This window comes from Salmo trutta, chromosome 2 (assembly GCF_901001165.1).
Source record: "Salmo trutta chromosome 2, fSalTru1.1, whole genome shotgun sequence".
Lineage (NCBI taxonomy): Eukaryota > Metazoa > Chordata > Actinopteri > Salmoniformes > Salmonidae > Salmo > Salmo trutta.
Genome location: NC_042958.1, coordinates 37,069,608 through 37,090,195, shown reverse-complemented (window position 1 = coordinate 37,090,195; position 20,588 = coordinate 37,069,608). Strand labels below are relative to the sequence as shown.

General features: G+C 45.7%; 1 protein-coding gene across 4 annotated transcripts in view; it reads left to right on the top strand.

The window, feature by feature from the left end:
• The window catches only part of LOC115154734 (protein FAM49B), a 69,171-nt gene that overhangs the window by 39,451 nt on the left and 9,132 nt on the right, over positions 1–20,588 (top strand). For 3 of the 4 annotated variants that reach the window (XM_029701276.1, XM_029701258.1, XM_029701285.1), the window contains 5 exons: positions 6,815–6,897; positions 7,262–7,383; positions 7,661–7,766; positions 15,852–15,991; positions 20,259–20,336. In XM_029701276.1, the coding sequence (XP_029557136.1) occupies positions 6,825–6,897; positions 7,262–7,383; positions 7,661–7,766; positions 15,852–15,991; positions 20,259–20,336 (519 nt within the window). In that variant the 5' untranslated portion in view covers positions 6,815–6,824. Of the gene's footprint in view, positions 1–4,329; positions 4,420–6,814; positions 6,898–7,261; positions 7,384–7,660; positions 7,767–15,851; positions 15,992–20,258; positions 20,337–20,588 lie in introns of all 4 variants that reach the window. The other variant, XM_029701268.1, reaches the window with a different exon arrangement.

Sequence of the window (20,588 nt, the reverse complement as noted above, 5' to 3'; positions counted from 1 at the left end):
ACTTCCAATACCAATGAATGGGCGCAAAGCCACCCCCTTCCTGTCTCTTCTCTTGCATTCCTCTACTCTCAGCACTGAATGTTCTACTCCTCTTCATCTCACATGATTTAGAGCAATGGATCATTACCACAAACCATTTACCAACAACGACGAGACGGCCTACAGGGAGGAGGTGAGGGCACTCGGAGTGTGGTATCAGGAAAACAACCTCTCACTCAACGTCAACAAAACAAAACAAAGGAGATAATCGTGGACTTCAGGAAACATCAGAGGGAGCAACCCCCTATCCACATCGACGGGACAGCAGTGGAGAAGGTGGAAGATTTTTTAAAGTTCCTCGGCGAACACTTCACGGACAAACTGAAATGATCCACCCACACAGACAGTGTGGTGAAGAAGGCGCAACAGTGCCTCTTCAACCTCAGGAGGCTGAAGAAATTTGGCGTGTCACCTAAAACCCTCACAAACTTTTACAGATGCACAATTGAGAGCATCCTGTCGAGCTGTATGACTGCCTGGTACGGCAACTGCACAGCCCACAACTGCAAGGCTGGTGCGGTCTGCACAATGCATTACCGGGGACAAAATTCCTGCCCTCAAGGACACCTACAGCACCCGATGTCACAGGAAGGCCAAAAATATCATCAAGAATAACAACCACCCGAGGCACTGTCTGTTCACCCCGCATCCATGCAGAAGGCAAGGTCAGTACAGGTGCATCAAAGCTGGGACTGAGAGACTGAAAAACAGCTTCTATCTCAAGGCCATCAGACTGTTAAACAGCAATCACTAACACAGAGAGGCTGCTGCCTACATACCGACTTGAAATCATTGGCCACTTTAATAAATGGATCACTAGTCACTTTAATAATGTTTACATATCTTGCAATATTCATCTCATATGTATATACTGTATTCTATACCATCTATTGCTTCTTGCCTTTCCTGCCCGGTCATCGCTCATCCATATATTTATATGTACATATATGTCTTATTCCATCCCTTTACTTAGATTTGTGTGTATTAAGTAGTTGTTGTGGAATTGTTAGATTACTTGTTAGATATTTCTGCACTTTCGGACTAGAAGCACAAGCATTTCGCTACACTCACATTAACATCTGCTAACCATGTGTATGTGATCAATAACATTTGATTTGATTTGAAAACCATTTCCCGTTTGTCACTGGCACCTACACTTTGGCTCAAAACAGAAACATTTTCAATGTACGAGTAAATGTTTGATATATAGCTTTTTTAGTAATCCTTAATAGGTTTAGCTTTTAATTTGGTTTGAATGAGAACCCGGGGGTCTGTAATTCAACCATTCACCAAAATCATTTCTGCTGGCGCGGCAAAAAGAAAAAGAAAGAAAGCCTGTCCTCATTTCATCTCTCATTAGGTTTTCCATAAGCTGGAGGATCTTCTCTTGGACTTTGAAATGCGAAGCCGAAGCTACCGCAAATCCCCGTCCTTAAAATGACCTCAGTGTAGACTGAGCGAGAGCGAGGGAGCTGTGTTTAGCTCTCTGAGCCTGGTAGTGGCACCATGCCTCATAGTATTCAGCTCAGTCGCTCTGCCTCTCTGAGAGGGGGCAGTAGAGGACTAGGGGAGAGGCATTGGGAAGGCCTAGTCATTCAATAACACAGTGATGCGACTTCACCCCTTCCCCTCCGTCTGGGGATAATCAACGAGGTGATTCCTCCCTTGTCTTCCCCTCTACAGTACTGAGCCGTCCAGGAAGACTCTCGTTGCTCCTGACGACCAGGTGTTTCCGCTCTCCGAGGCTGACGTGAGGAAGCTCTCAAAAGAGTGAATACCAACTGACATCTTCAAACGGTCTCTGTAGTCCCCACGTGCTTTAAGGAGACCGCCATCGTCCCGGTGCCCAAGAAAAACAAGGTGACATGCCCAAATGACTATCGCCCCGTCGCACTCAGGCACACTGGACCCACTCCAATTTGCCTACGCTCCAACAGATCCACGGAAGATGCCATTTCCATCGCTATTCACATGGCCGTAACACATATGGACAAGAAGAACACCTATGTGAGAATGCTGTTCATTGACAACAGTTCAGCATTGAGGTGCATGAGGTCTGATACCAACAGTCTCAGAGACAGTTTCTATCTACAAGCAATCAGATTGCTGAACACTTGAACTGTACTGACCACATGCTCTGATTCTCCTCACCTTAGCACACATCACAACCGCTGCTACCAGATTCTTATTGTACTGCTGAATTTATACACTTGCCCATCATCCCCCCCTTCCCCATTACACGTGTAAATATTGGACTATAAATGATGCATTCCTGTATTATACTCATGCTAAAATGTTTATTCTATTCTACTGTCATTTACTTTCTTCGTAATTCTTATTTTTTACTATTTCTTATTGTTGTCGCATTGTCGAGAAGTAACTTGCAAGTAAGCATTTCGTTGGACGATGTATACCATGCATATCCCGTACATACAACTAATAAGACTTGAAAGTATTTCTGCGTTCTTTTCCCTTCTAGCGCTGTCATCTCTCCTGTCTTTCTGCTATGTGGCTACCACCAGTCTAAGGTAGTAGGAAGGTAGCCAGTGAGGTGCCTGTGAGTTGCCAGGGTGTAGCCGCATCATTCAGGTCACGTTAACGGAGAGCGTTATGAACGAGCCAGGCATGGCAGGAGGCAGGTGGGTGTGCCCCAGGTGGGCAGGGGGTCACATGGAAACCAGTACAGGGAGAGGGAGAGATCATTCATGAAAGTTGCAGGGAGTACTAGTGTACAGGCGAAGACAATGTGTCCTCAATGCCTCCTTCAAATGATTACACCAAGACTTGTTTAAAAGGATAATACTTATATTTATTCATAAGGTGAATGCACCAATTTGTAAGTCGCTCTGGATAAGAGCGTCTGCTCAATGACGTAAATGTAAATGTAAATTCATCATGAGTTATTCAACCACAAGGAGGAAAAATGTAGTGACTAGCCTATAACTTTATCTTGTGTCTAGTCATCACTTGTCAATTACCTTGCTTCTGCGCTCATTCACAATCACTGGCAATTATTTTCAACTTGTCACTGAGCTTCACTCTGTCACTAAGCTTTACCTTGACTTTAACCTTAATCAGCTTACTCGGGTTTACCAGTACTCGCTCAGCCACTGAGTTTGTTTTAACCTGCCACCAGTAATCACAGTATTCACCCTGTCACCAAGGTTGAATCTCTCAGCCATCTCCACCTTGTCACAAGGTGTTGCCAGTCTAGCTCAGTGTCACTACTAGCCAGCAACAGCACTTAAATGTCCAAGAAAATTTACCTTCAGGGACAATATAGTTTTTCTCATCTTATCTTCACTCTACCCCTGATCCAATGCCATTTCCTGATCCAATGCCATTTGAATTTAGTCTCTCAGTACAGTACAAACCCAACAGGCCTCTGTGCTTTCTAGTTGTGGAGAGAAGGTGTTGTCTTGCCAGGCTGTCACTCCTGATTACATAACACACAACTCCAGACAGGGAGTCAGAAGGACCTATATCCCACTGGCTGCCTGGTGCGTGGCTCTCTGCTGATCCTAGATCAGCACTCCTGCACTGAGATGCTTTCTAAATATCGCCAATAGACTACAGTCATAAAAGGAGCAGTCAAAATACTGTAGGGCCAATCATAGACTTCTTTAGCTCCTGAGTCTGGGCAGTGTGAATGCTTCAGTTTGTCCGATTCTGCAGAACTGTACGTGCTTGTCTGGTCCATATTTTCCATATTTATTCTATTTCCTCAACATGGCTTTCTAGGGAATGACTCAGTACTGTGACAGACAGTCTAAGTGCACCTCGGGACTGGAAAGTTTTGTGTTGTACAGTAGTGTGTTCCTGTACCATACTCCAATTCTGCCCTAAATATGAGTCATTGGCTAGGAATGAACTGTATTAGGAACATCCATAAGGTGTGTGTGTGCACACACACAAAACATGGGAGCCTCTTACCCGACAGTGTGTACAGCAGGGGTTCCCTCTCCCAGAACTCTACAACAGTGGTTTCCGTCTGCTCGGTTTGGGGGTTGGTTTAACTGTGTTTTCCAGGTACTGGGTGAATCTGTGTGCCTCATATTGACAGTAGTGAAAGGGGCTGGGGAAGGATAGTGGGCTTAGTTCTCACACTACTCCTTCTGAGGTGAGATTATCTCCCCTCCCCACACACCCCTCTGCTTCTAGAAATCAACTGCCTCGCTTCCAGGAAATCTGACTGGTTGCAAACAACCAGAAGTTGAAATTCTGTTTTTTTGTTCACTTGGCATTCACAAACAGAACAATATACTTAATTTTTTACCCTTTTTTTACCAGGTTAGTTGACCGAGAACAGCCTGGGGAATAGTTACAGGAGAGATGAGGGGGGATGAATGAGCCAATTCTAAGCTGACCAAGAACACTAAGGTAACCTGCCTAAATGACTACCGACCCGTAGCACTCACGTCTGTAGCCATGAAGTGCTTTGAAAGCCTGGTCATGGCTCACATCAACACCATTATCCCAGAAACCCTAGACCCACTCCAATTTGCATACTGCGCCAACAGATCCACAGATGATGCAATCTCTATTGCACTCCACACTGCCCTTTCACACCTGGACAAAAGGAACACCTATGTGAGAATGCTATTCATTGACTACAGCTCAGCGTTCAACACTATAGTGCCCTCAAAGCTCATCACTAAACTGGGACCCTGGGACTAAACACCTCCCTCTGCAACTGGATCCTGGACTTCCTGACGGGCCGCTCCTAGGTGGTAAGGGTAGGTAACAACACATCTGCCACACTGATCCTCAACACGGGGGCCCCTCAGGGATGCGTGCTCAGTCCCCTCCTGTACTCCCTGTTCACTCATGACTGCACAGCCAGGCACGACTCCAACACCATCATTAAGTTTGCTAATGACACAACACTGGTAGGCCTGATCACCCACAACGATGAGACGGCCTATAGGGAGGAGGTCAGAGACCTGACCGTGTGGTGCCAGGACAACAACCTCTCCCTCAATGTGATCAAGACAAACGAGATGATTGTGGACTACAGGAAAAGGAGGACCGAGCACACCCCCATTCTCCTCAACGGGGCTGTAGTGGAGCAGGTTGAGCGCTTCAAGTTCCTTGGCATCCACACCACCAACAAACTAACATGGTCCAAGCACACCAAGACAGTCGTGAAGAGGGCACAACAAAACTTATTCCCCCTTAGGAGACTGAAAAGATTTGGCATGGGTCCTCAGATCCTCAAAAGGTTTTACAGCTGCACCATCGAGAGCATCCTGACGGGTTGCATCACTGCCTGGTATGGCAACTGCTCGGCCTCCGACCGCAAGGGCACTACAGAGGGTAGTGCGTACGGCCCAGTACATCACCGGGGCCAAGTTTCCTGCCATCCAGGACCTCTATACCAGGCGGTGTCATAGGAAGGCCCTAAAAATTGTCAAATTCTCCAACCACCCTAATCATAGACTGTTCTCTCTGCTATCACACGGCAAGTGGTACCGGAGCACCAAGTCTAGGTCCAAGAGGCTTCTAAACAGCTTCTACCCCCAAGCCATAAGACTCCTGAACAGCTAATCAAATGGCTACCCAGACTATTTGCATTGCCCTCCCCACACTGCTGCTACTCTATGTTATTATCTATGCATAGTCACTTTAATAACTCTACCTACATGTACATATTACCTCGACACCGGTGCCCAAGCACATTGACTCTATACCGGTACCCCCTATATATTGCCCCGCTATAGTTATTTAATGCTGCTCTTTAATTATTTGTTATTTTTATCTCTTAAATTTTTTTTTGGGGGGGGGGTATTTTCTTAAAACTGCATTGTTGGTTAAGGGCTTGTAAGTAAGCATTTTACTGTAAGGTCTACACATGTTGTATTCGGCGCATGTGACAAATAAAATTTGATTAGGTGACCGTGAGAGGGCCAGATTGGGAATTTAGCTAGGACCCTAGGGTTAACACACCTACTCTTACAATAAGTGCCATGGGATCTTTAGTCACCACAGAGTGTCAAGACACCTGTTTAACATCCCAACCGAAAGACGGCACGCTACACAGGGCAATGTCCCCAATCACTGCCCTGGGGCATTGGGATATGTTGTATTTTTATGACCAGAGGAGAGAGTGCCTCCTACTGGCCCTCCAAGACCACTTCCAGCAGCATATTATCTCCCATCTAGAGACTGACCAGGACCAACCCCGCTTAGCTTCAGAAGCAAGCCAGCAGTGGGATATGCTGCTGGCATACCACAATGGCTCACTTTTGCACTGGGAATCAGATCATGATCATTAGATCAAGTCATTTGCTATAGTGAGGACAGTCATTGGTCAGGATCTGAACTCTGAACCCTGTTAGGTTCACATCTGAATTTATCCATGTGCATGTACAGGGTATGTGTGACAGAACGAAGAAGCTAATTTAACAGGCAAGTTTGCATATAACGGCTGTTAGTAAACGCTAGATGTAAATGCTTATCTGCAGGGAATTGAGTAAAGCGGAGAAGTCACACTCAGTTGGACTTGGTCTCCGAGGCAGAGTGATTCCCGTAAATTGTCCACTATTTTAGGAGAGGTGGGCTTTTTAGGGACATCTGGTGGGCCAGCGCTCGGTACAGGAAAACCACACAGGGTCTCAGAGGGCCCATCATGGCACATAGGAGGAACCAGGGCTACCAGCCCCCTCAATACCACAACACTTACTACTTCCCACTACTAACAAACCCATATATTTTGTGTACTTGCCTCCACTCATGTTAAACCATATTGTTGTGTTTTCTCCTTTTGTCTCAACAGGTATCGTAACATGGGGAACCTGCTAAAAGTCCTGACTTGCACAGATCTGGAACAGGAGCCCAATTTTTTCCTTGATTTTGAAAGTATGTTTTTTGGGGGGAGGGCTTATTTATTACAATCCCATCTACACACTTGAACTTCCAATCATACTTATTTTAGCCGTCCCCATTCTTATCTCTCCTCACCCCCAGAGGCTACAGAACCTAATCTATTTCCCATTTGCATCATCAGCTCTTCTCTTAGCTATGCTGTTATCGTAGGATTGGATGTTCTGAACATGATATTACATTAGAAACTACCTTCCACAACACTGAATTTCTGGATTGGAATAACAATTAGAAAGGAGATGTAGCCTAGGCCTACTAGCCTAGAGCCTCTTCACTTATATCTGTAGACTCCCTACCAGACATAGAAATACCCACTTGATTGTCTTCCTCTGTCCACTAGATGCCCAGCCCACAGACGCAGAACGAGAAGTGTGGGAGAAGGTGGACCTGGTGCTGAAGGATGCTAGGGGAATCCTGGATGAACTGCAAGCATACAAGGGAGCGGGTCAAGAGATCAGAGAGGTAAAATACTAAAAGCATCACCAAACCTTCATTCATACAAGGGAGCGGGCCATGAGTCTCAGAGTAGGAATGCTGATCTAGGATCAGATCCTGCCCATGTCCACGTAATTGTAGTCATTGTGATCTAAAAGGCAAAACTGATCCTAAATCAGCAGTCCTACTCTTAGACTCTTGATACATACAGCCCCAGAAGGTGATTAAACTACTAACTAGTTAAACTACTAACTCAGGATTAACTTCAGACTTTATTCAACATTTTGTCTTTCCTGTCCCCCAGGCAATCCAGAACCCCAACGACGACGCGCTACAGAAGGCAGCGTGGGCGGCAGTGGTCCCCCTGGTGGGGAAACTCAAGAAGTTCTACCAGTTCTCCCAGAGATTAGGTACGTACCTGAGGCCTGATTTTAGGATCAGTTTCTCCTTATAAGGTCACAATTAATAAAGATGACATGGACAGGGCGACCTGGTCCTTGATCAGCACTCCTAGACGCTTCATGCATACAGCCCCTGTTCTGAGCCTCAGGTTAGATATGTAGCCCTACAAAACAACACCCACACCCGCCTGAGACTAGTGACGTGTCCTTCAGAGCTTTGTGTAAAAGGTCAGATACACGCCTGCACTAGAGGTCCACTAGCTACAGCTTCTCTAGTGGTTATATGTAAGATACACACACTCCTCTCATGACCTTAACCGTCTGTATGCGCAGTCACATCAGCGATATCGGCTGCTGAACTGCAGAAATGAACATGCATAACCACACACACACAAACATGCACAGTGCACACACTCCTAGCCATCATCAATGTGATACTTGCTTGCGTTGCACTCTGGCTAGATGTGATACCCACCTCCTCCCAGAGCTGAGGACTCCGCATTACCATGGAAAGGAATGTAAGATGGCGCCTGAGAAGAGGGCAGACGTTTTACGTGCCCCCAGCCAATTGTGTTTTTTTGTTTGCTTAATTGCGTTGTTTGTAACTTATTTTTTGACTTATTTTGTACATAATGTTGCCGCTACCGTCTCTTATGTCCGAAAATAACTTCTAAACATCAGGACTGCGATTACTCACTACGGACTGGCAGAATCCTTTTTTTCCTTTCATGACTCTGACGAGCCCAACGAGAAGGATATAGTGCTTCCTCGGGAACAGGCCCCGGTCCATGTGATCTGCGTGAAGAGGAGGTGGAGAAAGAGGGGCAGATGGTCAGGCTACCTTCTGAGAATTCGTAGGCAATCAAATAAACCCCCACTTCCCTACATTCTGCTAGCAAACGTGCAATCTTTGGAGAATAAAATCGACGAGTTACACGGAAGATTAAACTACCAACGGGACATTAAAAAACGGTAACATCTTATGCTTCACGGAGTCGTGGCTCAACAACAACAATATCAACATACAGCTGGCTGGTTATACGATGTACCGGCAGGATAGAACAGCGGCGTATGGTAAGACAAGGGGCGGCGGTCTATGTATTTTGCTCGCCTGAGGTAGAGTATCTCATGATAAGCTTTAGACCACACTACCTACCGAGAGAATTTTCATCTGTATTCTTTGGAGCTGTTTACATACCAAAACAGTCAGAGACTGGCACTAAGAAAAGCATTCAATAAGCTGTATTCCGACATAAGCAAACAAGAAAAAGCTCACCCAGACGCGGCGCTCCTAGTAGCCGGGGACTTTAATGCAGGGAAACTTAAATCCGTTTTACCAAATTTCTATCAGCATGTTAAATGTGCAACTAGAGGAAAAAGAACTCTGGACCACCTTTACTCCACACACAGAGATGCATACAAAGCTCTCCCTCGCCCTCCATTTGGCAAATATGACCATAATTCTATCCTCCTGATTCCTGCTTACAAGCAAAAGTTTAAGCAGGAAGCACCAGTGACTAGATCAGTAAAAAAGTGGTCAGAGGAAGCAGATGCTAAGCTACAGGACTGTTTTGCTAGCACAGACTGGAATATGTTCCGGGATTCCTCCGATGGCATTGAGGAGTACACCACATCAGTCATTGGCTTCATCAATAAGTGCATCGATGACGTCGTCCCCACAGTGACCGTACGTACATACCCCAACCAGAAGCGATGGATTACAGGCAGCATCCGCACTGAGCTAAAGGCTAGAGCTTATAAGAAATCCCACTATGCCCTCCGATGAACCATCAAACAGGCAAAGCGTCAATACAGGACTAAGATCGAATCGTACTACATCGGCTCTGACGCTCGTTGGATGTGGCAGGGGCTTGCAAACAATTACAGACTACAAAGGGAAGCAAAGCCGAGAGCTGCCCAGTGGCACGAGCCTTCCAGACGAGCTAAACTACTTCTATGCTCGTTTCGAGGAAAATAACACTAAAACATGCATGAGTGCACCAGCTGTTCCGGAAGACTGTGTGATCATGCTCTCCGCAGCCGATGTGAGTAAGACCTTTAAACAGGTCAACATTCACAAGGCCGCAGGGTCAGACGGATTACCAGGACGTGTACTGCGAGCATGCGCCAACCAACTGGCAAGTGTTTTCACTGACATTTTCAACCTCTCCCTGTCTGAGTCTGTAATACCAACATGTTTGAAGCAGACCACCATAGTCCCTGGGCCCAAGAACACAAAGGTAACCTGCCTAAATGACTACCGACCCTTAGCACTCACATTTGTAGCCATGAAGTGCTTTGAAAGGCTGGTCATGGCTCACATCAACACCATCATCCCAGAAACCCTAGACCCACTCCAATTTGCATACCACCCCAACAGATCCACAGATGATACAATCTCTATTGCACTCCACACTGCCCTTTCCCACAAAAGGAACACCTATGTGAGATTGCTATTCATTGACTACAGCTCAGCGTTCAACACCATAGTGCCCTCAAAGCTCATCACAAATCTAATTACCCTGGGACTAAACACCTCCGTCTGCAACTGGATCCTGGACTTCCTGACGGGCTGCCCCTAGGTGGTAAGGGTAGGTAACAACACATCCGCCACGCTGATCCTCAACCCGGGGGCCCCTCAGGGGTGCGTGCTCAGTCCCCTCCTGTACTCCCTGTTCACTCATGACTGCACAGCCAGGCACGACTCCAACACCATCATTAAATTTGCTGATGACACAACAGTGGTAGACCTGATCACCGACAAGGATGAGACAGCCTATAGGGAGGAGGTCAGAGACCTGGCCATGTGGTGCCAGGACAACAACCTCTCTCTCAACGTGATCAAGACAAAGTAGATGATTGTCGACTACAGGAAAAAGAGGACCGAGCACGCCCCCATTCTCATCGGCAGGGCTGTAGTGGAGCAGGTTGAGTTCCTTGGTGTCCACATCACCAACAAACTAACATGGTCCAAGCACACCAAGACATTCGTGAAGAGGGCACGACAAAATCTATTTCCCCTCAGGAGACTGAAAAGATTTGGCATGGGTCCTCAGACCGTAAGGCACTACAGAGGGTAGTGCGAACTGCCCAGTACATCACTGGGGCCAAGCGTCCTGCCATCCAGGACCTCTATACCAGGCGGTGTCGGCCGGCCTGAAAAATTGTCAAAGACTCCAGCCACCCTAGTCATCGACTGTTCTCTCTGCTACCGCATGGCAAGCGGTAACGGAGCGCCAAGTCTAGGTCCAAGAGGCTTTTTATCAGCTTCTACCCCCAAGCCATAAGACTCCTAAACATCTAGTCAAATGGCTACCCAGACTATTTACACCCCCCCCCACCCCCTCTTTACACCACTGCTACTCTCTGTCATCTATGCATGGTCACTTTAATAACTCTACCTACATGTACACACTACCTCAACTAACCAGTGCCCCCATACATTAACTCTGTACCTGTACCCCCCTGTATATAGTCTCGCTATTGTTATTTTACTGCTGCTCTTTAATTACTTGTTACTTATCTGTTATTCTTATCCCCCCAAAAATTGAACTGCATTGTTGGTTAGGGGCTCATAAGTAAGCATTTCACTGTAAGGTCTACGCAGCACATATTCGGCGCATGTGACTAATGAAATTTGATTTGATTTGATTTGAGAGAGAGGGGGGATGCTAGCCTAGCCTAGTGCTGCCTGCTTGCCGGTGACCAGCAGTCCGTTCCTTGCTGCTTCGCCGACCTTAACCCCTTAAGACTGCAGTCAGTCAGTTATTGAACACAGTGGGCACCAGCCCACCAAGGCCATGTTGTGTGTGTCTGTGTGTGTTATATAATGAAGTAGTTAGTCTCCCCACGCATCCGTCCGTCCGCTCCACTGCTCTGACTCCGGGGGCCACCTTTGCCTCAGCTGCCTCCTCCTGCCTGACATGCGAGATGCTTGCCGACCTTTTCCGCAGACTGGCTCAGCTGCAGACAGACAGAGGGGATGGCTGCTGGCTAAGAGATGGCTTATCAGACCTCTCTGTGTTATTACCCCCCAGAAATGTATGTTCCGAACATTAGAAACTACCTTCCACAATATTATAACTGTCACTCATCATTCAGGTTTAAGCACTTTATGTAGTGCAAGATGTAGCTTAATTACTCAATAAACGTTAAGCTTCCACCAATAGAAGTGTTCAGGACGGGAGTCCATTGACAGCTGGGTTGGAGTGAATACCTGCCAAACCTCTGACCCTCCCACCCATCCCCTCCTCTCCCAATGTGAACAGAGCTGAGCAGCGCCTGCCTAGTCTACGTGCCCACATTCCGCTCGCCTGCTCTGACATGACCTGAAAAGGATCAGACACCCCCCCCCCTTCCTCCAGACTCCAGACATGGTAGAGTGCCTCGATTCAGATATGAGTCCTAAAAGCAGCCCCATCTCAACTTCTGTTGCGTCACTAAGGCCATTTTTAACCAGCCCTCTCCTCTTCGCTGCAGCAGAAGCAATGCGCTGTCCCAAGCAGATGGGGGGTCATTACAGAATAGCCAACATGCTCAATTTACTGGACTGCACTGCCAGCTCGCAGTCCGCCTCTGCAAAAACCTCTGTCTGCGGATCTCTGTGTGTCTATCTTAAGAGAGAATCATTTTGTCTGGTTTATAGCGGTGTGTATTATGTCCTTGTGCTCTACTGTAAGTGGTAAGAGTTGTAAATAAATGTTCAGAGTCACGATTATGTACAGCCAGCTGGAAGTTGGTGTTATTGTGCAACCAGATTACTGTGTGTGTGTGTGTGTGTGTGTGTGTTTGTTTGTTTGTTTGTTTGTTTGTTTGGCTCATCCGTGTTATGTCATTATATTAAATCTAGTTGTCTTCGCGAGTCTAGACTGAATGCTTCTTCACTTTCTGACTGCAACTACATTTTCCCTCGTGGATGGTTTTGCCATTGTGTATTCATGGTGAGCGTCTTGGTGCTTTTGTTGGCTATCTTGAGACATGGAAATGCAAACGGAAAAGCATTTGAGTGTCTACTGCGTTAGCTCACTCACCTCCTTTACAGGAAGGCAATGTTGGGAAATGCACAGCTGGCCAGGAAACTAGTGGGGGAGTGATTATATTTACCATTACCGAGCTTGTTACTACAGAACTGTGTGGTTTACCCCATTAAAGCCATGTAAAGTCTTCATATTTACTTACTGTCAAAAACAATGGCAGGAAGCCTGGATGAATGGAGCACCTCCCACGTATCTCATTGCAATGAGATAATTAGTCTCATCTCCATCTGATTTGGTGATCTTCCCATCCCCTTCCACCACCCCACCCCTAGAGACAGCTCTTCCCTTGAACCCCACCCCTCCCCACCCCTACACTGTCATAGGGCCCTGGGCAGCGGGCACCATCATCACTCAATCGCATGTCCTTGTTTTGTACAGCTACTACCATCAGGGCAATTCTATTTGGCAGACAAGATGTACTTTACAATCGTTACGTTTATTAATCAGATATTGAGCTTATCATTCAACTCACAAACAATCCACAATTGTATATTTTCTCCCTCCCTCCTAATCTCTGACACCCTCTCCTTGTCCCTGGCTTACAGAAGCAGGAAATTCTAGTTGGCATACATTTGATATCATGATGTACTTCATGATTATTGCGTTTATTAGGCCGATATTTAGCTTATCATTCACAACACACAACAGTCTCCTTGTCCATGTCTTAAACAGCCATCACTACCACATTAGAGGCTACTGCCTATAGCCATAGGCTAGAAATCACTGGCCACTTTAAGGAATGGAACACTAGTCACTTTAATAAGGTTAACATATCTGGCATTACTCATATTATATACTATTCTACGGTATCTTAGTCACTTAATAATGTTTACATATCTAGCATTACTCATTATTCATCTCATATGTATATACTGTATTCTATACTATTCTATGGTATGGTATCTTAGTCACTTAATGTTTACATATGTGGCATTACTCATCTCATATGTATATACTGTGTTCTATACTATTCTACTGTATCTTATTCCGTTCCGCTCTGACATCGCTCGTCCATATGTACAGTTGAAGTCGGAAGTTTACATAGACCTTAGCCAAATACATTTAAACTCAGCTTTTCACAATTCCTGACATTTAATCCTAGTAGAAATTCCCTGTCTTAGGTCAGTTAGGATCACCACTTTATTTTAAGAATGTGAAATGTCAGAATAATAGTAGAGAGAATGATTTATTTCAGTTTTTATTTCTTTCATCACATTCCCAGTGGGTCAGAAGTTTACATGCACTCAATTAGTATTTGGTAGCATTGCCTATACATTATTTAACTTGGGTCAAACGTTTCGGGTAGCGTTCCACAAGCTTCCCACAATAAGTTGGGTGAATTTTGGCCCATTCCTCCTGACAGAGCTGGTGTGACGGAGTCAGGTTTGTAGGCCTCCTTGCTCGCACACGCTTTTTCAGTTCTGACCAACAAATTTTCTATAGGATTGCGATCAGGGCTTTGTGATGGCCACTCCAATACCTTGACTTTGTTGTCCTTAAGCCATTTTGCCACAACTTTGGAAGTATGCTTGGGGTCATTGTCCATTTGGAAGACCCATTTCCGACCAAGCTTTAACTTCCTGACTGATGTCTTGAGATGTTGCTTCAATATATCCACATAATTTTCCTCCCTCATGATGCCATCTATTTTGTGAAGTGCACCAGTCCCTCCTGCCGCAAAGCACCCCCACAACACGATGCTACCACCCCTGTGCTTCACGGTTGGGATGGTGTTCTTCGGCTTGCAAGCCTCCCCATTTTTCCTCCAAACATAACGATGGTTATCATGGCCAAACAGTTCTATTTTTGTTTCATCAGACCAGAGGACATTTCTCCAAAAAGTATGATCTTTGTTCCTATGTGCAGTTGCAAACCGTAGTCTGGCTTTTTTATGGCGGTTTTGGAGCAGTGGCTTCTTCATTGCTGAGCGGCTTTTCAGGTTATGTCGATATAGGACTTATTTTACTGTGGATATAGATATTTTTGTACCTGTTTCCTCCAGCATCTTCACAAGGTCCTTTGCTGTTGTTCTGGGATTGATTTGCACTTTTCGCACCAAAGTACGTTCATCTCTAGGAAACAGAACGCATCTCCTTCCTGAGCAGTATGACAGCTGCATGATCCCATGGTGTTTATACTTGCATACTATTGTTTGTACAGATGAATGTGGTACCTTCAGGCGTTTGGAAATTGCTCCCAAGGATGAACCAGACTTGTGGAGGTCTACAATTTATTTTCTGAGGTCTTGGCTGATTTCTTTAGATTTTCCAATAATGTCAAGCAAAGAGGCACTGAGTTTGAAGGTAGGCCTTGAAATACATCCACAGGTACACCTCCAATTGACTCAAATTATGTCAGTTATCCTATCAGAAGCTTCTAAAGCCATGACATCATTTTCTGGAATTTTCCAAGCTGTTTAAAGGCACAGTCAACTTAGTGTATGTAAACTTCTGACCCACTGGAATTGTGATTAAGTGAAAAAATCTGTCTGTAAACAATTGTTGTAAAAATTACTTGTGTCATGCACAAGGTAGATGTCCTAACCGACTTGCCAAAAACTATAGTTTATTAACAAGAAATTTGTGGAGTGGTTGAAAAACTAGTTTTAATGACTCCAACCTAAGTGTATGTAAACTTCCGACTTCAACTGTATATGGTCTTAATTCATTCCTACTTAGATTTGTGTGTATTGGGTATATGTTGTGTAATTTGTTAGATATTATTGCACTGTCAGAGCTAGAAGCACAAACATTTCGCTACACCCGCAATAACATCTGCTAACCATGTGTACAGTTGAAGTCGGAAGTTTACATCCACTTAGGTTGGAGTCATTAAAACTAGTTTTTCAACCACTCCACAAATTTCTTGTTAACAAACTATAGTTTTGGCAAGTCGGTTAGGACATCTACTTTGTGCATGAAAAAAGTAATTTTTCCAACAACTGTTTACAGACAGATTATTTCACTTATAATTCACTGTATCACAATTCCAGGGGGTCAAAGTTTACATACACTAAGTTGACTGTGCCTTTACCAATACGATTTGATTTGTGTTACAGAGGCGGCGCTGCACAGCCTACTGGGAGCCCTGACCAGCGAGACGTATGACAACCCCACGCAGAACTTGGAGCGCGAGCAGGCACTGGCCAAGCAGTTCGCCGAGATCCTGCACTTCACACTGCGCTTCGACGAGCTCAAAGTACGTCCCATGACATCTCTGGCCGCCATTTACTCAATTTAGCCCAGAGTCCCCACCGTTCCCTCATTTCATCCATCCCTTGTTGTTATCCTAAGCTATAGCTTTGTGTGGTGCTGTTGTTGGCATGGTTAAGTTGTTACTATGTACACAGTGTACCTATTCCTTCTGATAACGTGCGAGCTAACTCTCGTTGGCATAACGAGGTGTTAATACCATGTTATTTAGGTGTTAGTGCTGTACATCATGAAGCCTCAGCCAATGAACAGAGGATACAACTTGTAACTGACAATTAACCTGTTAGTCTATGTCGTTGTTTTTTGTTTGAATTGTTTACGTGTTCGCTATGCGGGGGAAATGATAAGACAAGCGGAACTACGTGGCTAATAACTGTTGTAACAGGGATCGTTATCGTATCAACACACCTTTGGAGGGAAGGCAATCCCGCGCTGTGTTAGCTAAGTTTTCATGTCATCGGGTGTAGTTCGTAAAGGTTGAAGTGTGTATGTTAGGATGGTAACGTTATAATACTTAAGGATGAAGCGTGAATTCATCCCAGGAATAATAAGTGTGAAGTTTGTTTTCCTCCCTTCTATAATAAGCAGCCAATGAGGTATTTGTCCTTTATTCATGTGTTTAATCTGATACTGTTATATCTCCGGCTAAACTGTTTTTATGTATGTAAGCACTTCAGAGTTATACCAAGCTAATAAGTCACTCGTAAGACAAGAAAGTTGTAAGAGTGTGCTTAACTGTATTTTAATTTACTTTATAGTCCTCATGGAAGGTGATAATTCTGACTAAAACTACAGAATAAAGCCGCCAGTTAAAATGAAGGAACGGTTGTGCTCATGGTTACTGGAGGGAGCTACACAACTTGGATGCTGTCCAGGGAGGACTTGGTTCATAATACTGTAGTCTACACCAGTGGTATTTTAAACTTTTTCAGCCCTATTTTTTCCGACAGAATTTCTGGGGCCGTAATTGTTTTTGCAATAATTTCTCGTGGCCCCACCCTACCCCAACTATAATGACACAACATTAAAATCGGTACATTTAGATTTTTACAAAATCATTTTTTTATATACACTGCTGAAAAAAATTAAGGGAACACTTAAACAACACATCCTAGATCTGAATGAAAGAAATAATCTTATTAAATACTTTTTTCTTTACATAGTTGAATGTGCTGACAACAAAATCACACAAAAATAATCAATGGAAATCCAATTTATCAACCCATGGAGGTCTGGATTTGGAGTCACACTTAAAATTAAAGTGGAAAACCACACTACAGGCTGATCCAACTTTGATGTAATGTCCTTAAAACAAGTCAAAATGAGGCTCAGTACTGTGTGTGGCCTCCACGTGTCTGTATGACCTCCCTACAACGCCTGGGCATGCTCCTGATGAGGTGGCGGATGGTCTCCTGAGGGATCTCCTCCCAGACCTGGACTAAAGCATCCGCCAACTCCTGGACAGTCTGTGATGCAACGTGGCGTTGGTGGATGGAGCGAGACATGATGTCCCAGATGTGCTCAATTGGATTCAGGTCTGGGGAACGGGCGGGCCAGTCCATAGCATCAATGCCTTCCTCTTGCAGGAACTGCTGACACACTCCAGCCACATGAGGTCTAGCATGGTCTTGCATTAGGAGGAACCCAACCGCACCAGCATATGGTCTCACAAGGAGTCTGAGGATCTCATCTCGGTACCTAATGGCAGTCAGGCTACCTCTGGCGAGCACATGGAGGGCTGTGCGGCCCCCCAAAGAAATGCCACCCCACACCATGACTGACCCACCGCCAAACCGGTCATGCTGGAGGATGTTGCAGGCAGCAGAACGTTCTCCACGGCGTCTCCAGACTCTGTCACGTCTGTCACATGTGCTCAGTGTGAACCTGCTTTCATCTGTGAAGAGCACAGGGCACCAGTGGCGAATTTGCCAATCTTGGTGTTCTCTGGCAAATGCCAAACGTCCTGCACGGTGTTGGGCTGTAAGCACAACCCCCACCTGTGGACGTCGGGCCCTCATACCACCCTCATGGAGTCTGTTTCTGACCGTTTGAGCAGACACATGCACATTTGTGGCCTGCTGGAGGTCATTTTGCAGGGCTCTGGCAGTGTTCCTCCTGCTCCTCCTTGCACAAAGGCGGAGGTAGCGGTCCTGCTGCTGGGTTGTTGCCCTCCTACGGCCTCCTCCACGTCTCCTGATGTACTGGCCTGTCTCCTGGTAGCGCCTCCATGCTCTGGACACTACGCTGACAGACACAGCAAACCTTCTTGCCACAGCTCGCATTGATGTGCCATCCTGGATGAGCTGCACTACCTGAGCCACTTGTGTGGGTTGTAGACTCCGTCTCATGCTACCACTAGAGTGAAAGCACCGCCAGCATTCAAAAGTGACCAAAACATCAGCCAGGAAGCATAGGAACTGAGAAGTGGTCTGTGGTCTCCACCTGCAGAACCACTCCTTGATTGGGGGTGTCTTGCTTATTGCCTATAATTTCCACCTGTTGTCTATTCCATTTGCACAACAGCATGTGAAATTTATTGTCAATCAGTGTTGCTTCCTAAGTGGACAGTTTGATTTCACAGAAGTGTGATTGACTTGGAGTTACATTGTGTTGTTTAAGTGTTCCCTTTATTTTTTTGAGCAGTATATATAAATATGGGGCATTTTGGTTGACCCCATTGCAGTTCCCCCCTGACTTTGAATACCACTCACTGGTATACACACTGCTGGAATGAATGGGAAGGCGAATAGGATAGTGTAGTAGGCTGGTGCTTTTTGCTTGCATCCCAAATGGCATCCCAAATGCCCTATCTAGTGCACTACTTTTGACCAGGGTCCATAGGGTTCTGGTCAAAACTAGTGCACTATAAAAGGAATAGGGTGCCATTTGGGAAGTATCGTTTGGCTAGGGCTCCTGTCTTCAACACACAGAGTCATGCTTTATAGTTCATCCCGGGTAGAAACCCACAGATTACCTATTTGTTTGAGTCACAGACAGATCGTCCACTTAACCATAAATTGCCTGGCCAAGTAGTCTAGCAAATGTGTCAGGGCGTCCTTAATATACGGACGTCAGATATAATTAAATGAGTTCTCATCCAGCTCGCAAGGCGTCAGAGCCAAATGTACACACACACACACCCTCCTACTCAAACTAGCATCCTGACACCCCCAGGCACTCCGTCACGATGCCCCAATTAACTAGCCCTCCTGCCCGGTACCCCCATACCCTGCATGGGCACTAAAAGCATGCAAGTAAGGGGGTGCAAGGTGTCATGCCAGGCACCATTCATACATTTTTCGCTCCCCATACGCCGATGACAGGCATTGACCTAGTTTGAACACCCGCCTTCCCGCCTGCCGTGTTTTTAAAGCCACTCACTGGTGAAATGGTCTGGCCTGGCACTAGCACTAGGTACCAATCTATTGTGGTGGGATTACCCTGCTTCTTGTGCTGGCCAGGGTTAATAGCGTGTTGCTAGGGGTAATTAGGGAGGGGTCTCAGCACATTGGAGGAGTAGGAGGTTGATGTGTTGGACGGGGCCCACTGATTGGCCAGTGGTTTATTAAAGGTAAGCTCCACTCAAGGCAAGGTCTAATGATCGTCTTTGTGGAAGGAAGCAGGGCAGCCGCGCTTCTTTGTTTGCGTCGATTGCCTCTACAGATTTAAGATGGAGTGTGCCTACTCGACAAAGTAAGATTTGAGGTTGTGTTGCCAAATCACAGAATGTCACCGATGTTCTATAGCTAATCACATAGGGGCGCTAGCTACCCCTTCCCTCCCCCCTAAATCAGAGTGTCACCTCATGGCCTGACCTGTGACCTCTGACCGCTATCCTCCACCATCTGTATAACAAGAGCGTCTCTAGTAGCCTCTCATCATCCTGTGTTGACACTTCTTTCATACGTCCAAACATACTGAGCCACTGCCGCACTGCTAAAGGGAACTAACAAGTATTTCATGAATTGACAGTTGAAAATGAAATGTATCCTATTATAAAGGACAAGCGAGGAAATATGAAGGGATACAAATAAATAGAAGATTTAATCCTATCGATGTCCTTTTCATTCCTTCTCCGTCCCTAGCAGTGTATCTGCCTTGTTTGCTAAAACATCCTGTCATGATGGAGTATTTCAGAGAGCTGGACATCTGCTGCCGCGTGCTGTGTGTTGTTCTAACTTCAGAAACACACACACACACAAAGTCCTGAGAGTTTTCTGTTTGTAATGTACATGTTAATCCATGTGTTGCAGATGACTAACCCTGCCATCCAGAATGACTTCAGCTATTACAGGAGAACTTTGAGCCGCATGCGGATCAACAATACACCGGTGAGCTGACTACTGAACTCTAATCTGAGGGGCTGATGGTCCTTTCCCCCTGAGGCTACGGCCACAGATATTTTGTGTCTGAAAATGACGGATTAAGTCAGGGGTTTTTGGACAACGAAGATGATTGTCCGTTAACAAACGCACAATATGTCAGCCTTTGTGCGCCTGCAACTCGTCCGAAAATAGTTTACTTGAGCCACTGGGGACTCAAAGGGAGTTTGAGACGTTCACTTGGAGCACAGGGGGCGGAGC